The sequence below is a fragment of the Mustela putorius genome, unplaced genomic scaffold (genome assembly GCF_011764305.1).
Source record: "Mustela putorius furo isolate JIRA1106 unplaced genomic scaffold, ASM1176430v1.1 tig00000095_pilon_pilon_pilon, whole genome shotgun sequence".
Lineage (NCBI taxonomy): Eukaryota > Metazoa > Chordata > Mammalia > Carnivora > Mustelidae > Mustela > Mustela putorius.
Window position 1 is genome coordinate 24519561 of NW_025421280.1, and position 6400 is coordinate 24525960.

General features: G+C 56.6%; 1 protein-coding gene across 1 annotated transcript; it reads left to right on the forward strand.

The window, feature by feature from the left end:
- Nucleotides 1-373: 373 nt before the first annotated feature.
- Nucleotides 374-4397, forward strand: LOC101682507 (serine protease 44). The gene is made up of 5 exons (XM_013060453.2): nt 374-689; nt 1023-1179; nt 1737-2005; nt 2780-2943; nt 3478-4397. Exons 1-5 carry the CDS (start codon nt 392-394, stop codon nt 3709-3711), a joined length of 1122 nt encoding a protein of 373 aa, XP_012915907.2. The 5' UTR covers nt 374-391; the 3' UTR covers nt 3712-4397.
- Nucleotides 4398-6400: the final 2003 nt, after the last annotated feature.

The following is a 6400-nucleotide window of genomic DNA, read 5'->3' on the forward strand; positions in this document are numbered from 1 at the left end:
CAGGGTCTGGGTGATGCAGGACCTCTGCACCCGCGTCAGTCCGGGGTGTTGTCGCGACTGTTTCTCCTGGCCCGTCTGTTCCCGCTGTCCTGAGATCTCACTGTGGTTTGCGTTTGCCCTTGACTCTGGGCTCTGTGCCCGCGGAGGGGCAGTGTCATCTCCAAGCGGTCGGTGCCTCCCCGGGCAGCGGTCCGAAGTCCGCCCAGCAGGCCCGATCACTGCGGCGAGCCGGCGGAAGGAGGGGGCCGGGGTGGGGTGCGCGGGGACAGAAAGCCTCCCCGACGGTCAGGTCCCCCAGGGGGCGCGGCGGTACCCGGTTTCCCGCCTGCGCGAGTGCAGGGCCGCGGGCCGCCGCGAGGGGGCGCGGCGACAGGCGCGGCGTGGCGAGCCCATGGCGTCCCCGGGCGGCGGCTCCCCGGGCCTCCTGCTCTGGCTGCTGCTCCTCCAGCCCTGGCTCCGTGGGGCGCAGAGCGGGTCCGCGTCGCCCCCACTCTCCTCGGCGCCCACCTCCCAGTCGTCCTCGGGGGGCGGCCACGAGGTCCCCGGCGCGAGCGTGTGGAGGGCTGAGGGACAGTCTGCGACCCCGGGGCCCCAAGAGGCTGCCGCATCCCCCCAAGTGGTGGCGGTCACCCCAGGTGCCTCTGGCCCGTACAGGGCTGTGGCTACGGCAAAGCAACTGTTTCCTGCAGGTGATGTTTCTGGGCCTCGGAGAACTGGCCGGGGCCGAGGGGGCCGAGGGGGCCGAGGGGGACAGGACCCTGCTCTGGGGAGATGGCTTTTCCCGGGGAAGTGGGGGTGGGAGTCGGAGTGGGCCCAACCCTGCGCTTGAGCTCGGATGGGGACACGTGGCCTTTCTCCGAGGAGCCTTAGGGGATACAGAGCTGCTCTGGGGATGGGGTGGGGGCTCTGATGTAACATGGCCTTGTTTTGAGGGTTCTAGACTTCTGAGCATTATCCCGGCTCTGTGGGTGGTGCGGTCAGTGGCTTTACTTTCGGTCCCCTCCCTTGACTGACCTGTGCAGGATGCGGCCAGAGGTCCATGAGGATAGTGGGCGGATTCCCCGCGGCAGAGGGGAAGTGGCCTTGGCAGGTGAGCCTGCAGATCAATGACATACACATGTGCGGAGGCTCCCTCATTGCCAGTCGGTGGGTGCTGACCGCTGCCCACTGCATATTTGGGTGAGTGTCTGGGGCTCTGTGACCTGGAGCCAGTCCTGTCCCCTTCCCTGAGCTTCCTTTCCCTCATCTGAAGAAGAAGGGTCATAGATCCTGCCCTTCAGGCTTTGGTGGATGGGAGGTGACCATAGGGCCCTTGGTAGCCTGAAAGATTAAGACCCCAAACTGGGTTCAAAGCTTTTGCTGATTAGCTTCAAGCCAGTATGTGGACAAGGGGGAATATTTAAGAAGTGGGGAGTGCAGTAAACCAATATGGCTAGATTGGTGGGCTTAAACTTCCAAGCATGGGTAAACCGGCAGAGTTTGTGAAAACACAGATGGCCGGTCCTCAACAGCCCGTCTCTGATACAGACCAGAGTGGGATCTGAGCACCTGCCTCTCTAACATGGATGCTCCTCACCAGGGAACCAGACTTGGAGCACCACTGGGTAGACTGATCAGGGGTCCGGGGATGGGCCGTGGTGGGGGGGGTGGTGGCAGTGGTTGGTGGAGAGAGGCCCAGGCTGGGAAGGCCCAGAAGATGAGGAAGGGGAGGGTAGAGCCCTAGGATCTTTCTGCAGCCATGTGGAGTACACGGCAAAGCTGGGAGACATCTTCATGGAGGAGCATACCTCCAGAATGGCCATCGAGATCCCCGTCCAAGACATCGTTATTCATCAAGATTACAATCCTATCGGAATAATTGAGAATGACATTGCCCTTGCTCTGCTTGAGTTCCCTGTGAATTTTTCCTCCCACGTGCAGCCTGTGTGCCTCCCCAAAAAGGCGTTCATGGTACAAGGTGGTACTGAGTGCTGGGTGACTGGATGGGGGAAGCTCAACGAAGCAGGTAAGACTGAAGCAAGACGTGAAGCTCGGGCCAGGCAAGGGGCTGCCTCGTGCCCAGCGGCTGGCCTGCAAGCTCAAGGGGGAGACAGCGAGGCCATTGTTAGCAAGCGGGTGGGGAGGGGAGATGCCGGTAGGGAGTCATTAGTTGGTGTTCCACATTTTGATTAGAATTTCAGGACCTGGGGTCTCGGGTGATGAGCAAAGCAGGTTCTCTCTAGGGTGGATTTTAGCGCAGGGGGTGCTGGTGTTGCTCGCTCTGCTCACGGGAGGTGTCCCAACCGGAAGTCCTTGCCTTGGTGGACGGGGAGCTTCCTGTGAGTGAAAAGAGCCCAGAAAACTCCTCTTGGTGAGGCTGTTGGGCTTTCCATTCCTGGGGAGAGGTTGGATTTGATACCTTTGGGACACTTCTTGTCCAAGAATTTATGATCCTGCTCAAAAATAAAGCCACTTTGCGATGGACAGGACAACTGTCATGATTCCTAAAGATACTCAGAGGGACAGAGAGTTGGTTTTGATTTCTCAGGCCTGGTAAGGCCTCACCTCTTCCTGTCCTGATCTGTGCTTCCTTCGCCTGCCTTGGTTTTGAGTCCTACCTCCTCCTCTCCCCGACATCTGCTTCGGGCCTCATTGCTTCCTGTGTCAAATGGGGACCATATTCACTTCCCTAATGGGGTGTCTCTAGGTGGACACACTGCATCGAGACCAAGAGTGGGTGCTGGGGGCTCCTGTTCTGTTCCATTAGGCAGATCTACCTGCTCCTAAATTATTTCCACAGATCAACCCGGAAAAGTTGTGAAACGGCTACAGGAGGCTGAGCTAAACATTGTCCGTTATGAGAAATGTAACACGATGCTCCAAACAGAGATGGAAACTAGCAGCGACCTAGTCAAGGAGGGGATGGTCTGTGGTTACAGTACCCAAGGAAAGGATGCCTGCCAGGTCAGTTCATGGGCCCTTGGCTCTCTTGCCACTTTGTTGTCCCCTCACAGTTTCCTCGTTTGCAGGCTTCGGGACCTGAGGGATCCGCTGGCCCCTTCATTCATCCTTAATTCACGTCAAGGGGTTTCAAAGGGGAAAATGCCGAAAACTCGGCTGGCTGGCCTGCTTAGAGTGGGTTGGGAGAGGAGGGGAGACTCAGGCAGAAAATTACCAAAAATGCAAATCACATGTTTTGTACCCCTTCTGTGTGACAGGCAGTGTGCTTAGTGAAAGACTTTATTCATTATGATTAGCTCAACAGACATTTGGGGTTATATTCCATTTTTTTGGTACATGATTTTTTGCATAGGTATATGAATTTTGTTGGCTAAAATTTTCAACCCTTAAATCTGATATTCCCAGGAACCTAGGGCTGGTGGATGCCTGGGGGAGGGGAGTCCCCGGGAAGCCCCACGCGTGCCCATCTCCCCAACAGCCGGTTCTGATGTTGATTCTCTTCCATTCCTGTGTTTTTGTTTCTTTCTCTTTCTCCAGGGAGACTCTGGGGGGCCCCTGGTCTGTGAACTTAATAAGACATGGGTCCAGGTGGGGATTGTGAGCTGGGGCATTGGCTGCGGTCGCAAAAATCTTCCCGGAATTTATACAGAAGTTAGTTTCTACAAGGACTGGGTCATTGATCGCTTGAGTCAGGCTTGCTCTTGGGACGCAGCAGGCTTCCTCCCATTTCTGTGCCTGGTGCTGCCCCTGGGCATCCTGGTGGCCCCGTGATGACCCCGGCCCACCCCCCTCCTATTTCCGAGTCTCACACTGGGTCTCTCCTCCGACCTCCCACTCCTGCTCGGATGCCCTTTCCTCCAATTCTCGTTGGCATCCCCTGACCCTATAAAGAGCCACACAGTAGGAACTGGCAGCAAGGCTGGAGCCCCGAAAGCATCCCAGCCTGATGCCCCAGTCACCTGCACAACCTTGGCTGTACCTTTGCCCTCCTGGAACGATGGGGTCAGGCATCCCAGCCTGAGAGCCGGCCGACCTGCCAGGGGGAGTGCGGGGCTTCCTTGTCATCTTGGAGAGCCTCTGCGAGAGAAGAGCCCTCAGGAGCGGTGAGACAGCGTGGGACCTGGGTGTGGTCTCAGGCTGTCACCTGACCCCGTGTTAAAGCAGTCAGCTTGCTGATTGTGCAGAGAGAAAGAGAGAGAGAGAGGGAGGGGGTGTCACTATGTCCCTGCTGAGGTGTGAGGCCTGGGGTTTCCACATGGGACTGGGGCGTCTGGGGCTGGGAGACGTTTCCCTATCACCCAGCTCGGATCCTGCCACAAGACCCTCCTGGGGCAATCCTGCGGTGGGCCCTCCTTCCTCAGTCCCTAGTGGCCCCATCTAGGCTCAGCCCAAACTATGTGGATGCATTAAGGAATGTGGAGATCTCTGATGTCAACTGAATAAATGTTTGGAGCGTGTTCCTGTTCACTCTAAGTTCTGGTTTCCTGAAAGTTGTGGGCTTGCCTATGACATACTCTGTAGAGAAGTATGTTGCTTCGAACACACTTCCTGGCATCCAGTAAACTCTAGGATTCTAGGGTCAGAGGCGGGGCACTTGTCTACCTTGATACAGATCTGATGGATGGCCTTAGCCAGTGGGTCCTTCTGCCTGTCCTCCTGTTAGAGCCACCAGCATCTCTGTGGTTGGAAGTATTGTAGTTGAGTGTGGCAGCCTCTGTAGTCAGGAGCGGGGTGGCAGGGGCAAGAGGTCAGAGACGGGGGTGTGGCCCACTCACACAGCCTCATGCCTCCCCTTTGCTGCCCTGTGATGGACATGCCTTGAGGAGACACTATGGGCTGGGCGGGGTGTCAGGACGCCTTGAGCCCAAAGAGCTCCCCACAAGGAAAAGGCAGGTGGGGGGCCCTGGCTCATGTGTGTGTGTGTGTGTGTGTGTGTGTGTACAGTTTCTTTTTCCCAATCACCAGGTCTTGCGTCCCACAGTCACCTGGTACTGGCTGCCGATTCTCCCCCAGCCTCTCTCGCCTACCCGTCCTTCCAAAAATGCTCAGTGCTAAAGCTCCCAGTTATCCAGGACCTCAGTGGGCAGTCTGCGATCGCCCCACCTGCTGTCTGAGGGAGGCCCGTGTGGGACACTCTGCTTTGCAAAGCCCAGCCAGTTACAGCTAAATTCAGTAAAGACAGTAAAGGCAAAGAGAGAATCCCACAAGGGGCTAGCCCGGAGTCCCAGCCGCGGCTGCAGGAACATACCGCTCTGGAAATTTATGGTCCAGATGGGATGCCGCATGGCACGCTGATATTAGACTGTGGTTCTTGCTGGGGACGGAGACAGGAATTTAGTCCTGTGGTTTAGTTCCTGAGGATCCGCCTCTGGCTGCCCCAAAAGCTAGGCAGAGTCTCCCCGAGAGCGGCGCGCCGACTGCCAAGGAAGTGGCAGCCACTTTTTGTCTTCCCGACCAATATGCAATACCTTTTGTGAACAGGCACTGGGCTGCGGCCATGAAGAAGATGGGGACTGCAGGCGGAAGGGGAGAGCCCGTCGGTAGGATGACCCTTACTCGGGTCAGGGGCTTGGTGGCTGGGCAGAGCCTCTGAAAGACATAGATGACATGAGCCAAGAAGGAGGTTGAGGGGCAAGCAATGAGTTCTCCTGAAAATATTAGACTTTAAAAAGAAACAAAACAAATAGCGCTGGGGGTTTCTGGTCATAAGAAGGAAGCTACATCTTGCAATGACCATTCCTAGGGCCCAGATCACGGTCTTGAAATACAAGACCATGGGGGATCCCAAAGAAATCAGTGCCTCTTGGGAAAGCGGTCTGCAAAACGTCCAGGTGTGGGGCAGGGAATGTGTCCGAGGAGACGGAAATGTCGCGTCGAACCAGATAGCAAGGAAGTCATCCAAATGGCCAGGATCATGTCAGAAGGACTCAGGAGTCAACCAGAAGTGGTACCCCTAGGGGACAGCTGGTGTTGCCACGACCCCCACACACCTCTTGCAGAGAAATTATGTCATTCTCCCAGCTCCGGAAAATACTACCTTAGCTTCAGCCCTCACAAAAGCTGCACTTGGCGGTGGGAACGGACACACTGAGGATCCCAGCTTTGTACAGGTGCAGCCCAGGGCAGGTGCTTGGCTTTCTTGCCTCACTTGGGGCCAACTTGGCAGGGCTGCTTAGAGGATCAGTTGAGACTCAGTTGCAAATGCACTGTAGCTCAGCTTCGCCCATTGCCCAGTTCTGCCTCCCTTGCTCCCTTCCCCGCGTACCTCCCGAGAGCCCTCCTCCACACAGACCCTCGGCTACAGTTCCTGCTTCCGGGGAACCCCATCGGAGACACCTGGCCAGACCAACAAGGGACATGAGTTTCAATAAGGGTTTCAGTTCCCTATTGCTGCCTAACCAACCACCCCAAACTCAGTTGCTAAAAATAACATGGCTTTCTTTTTTCTTCCTTTTTTTGG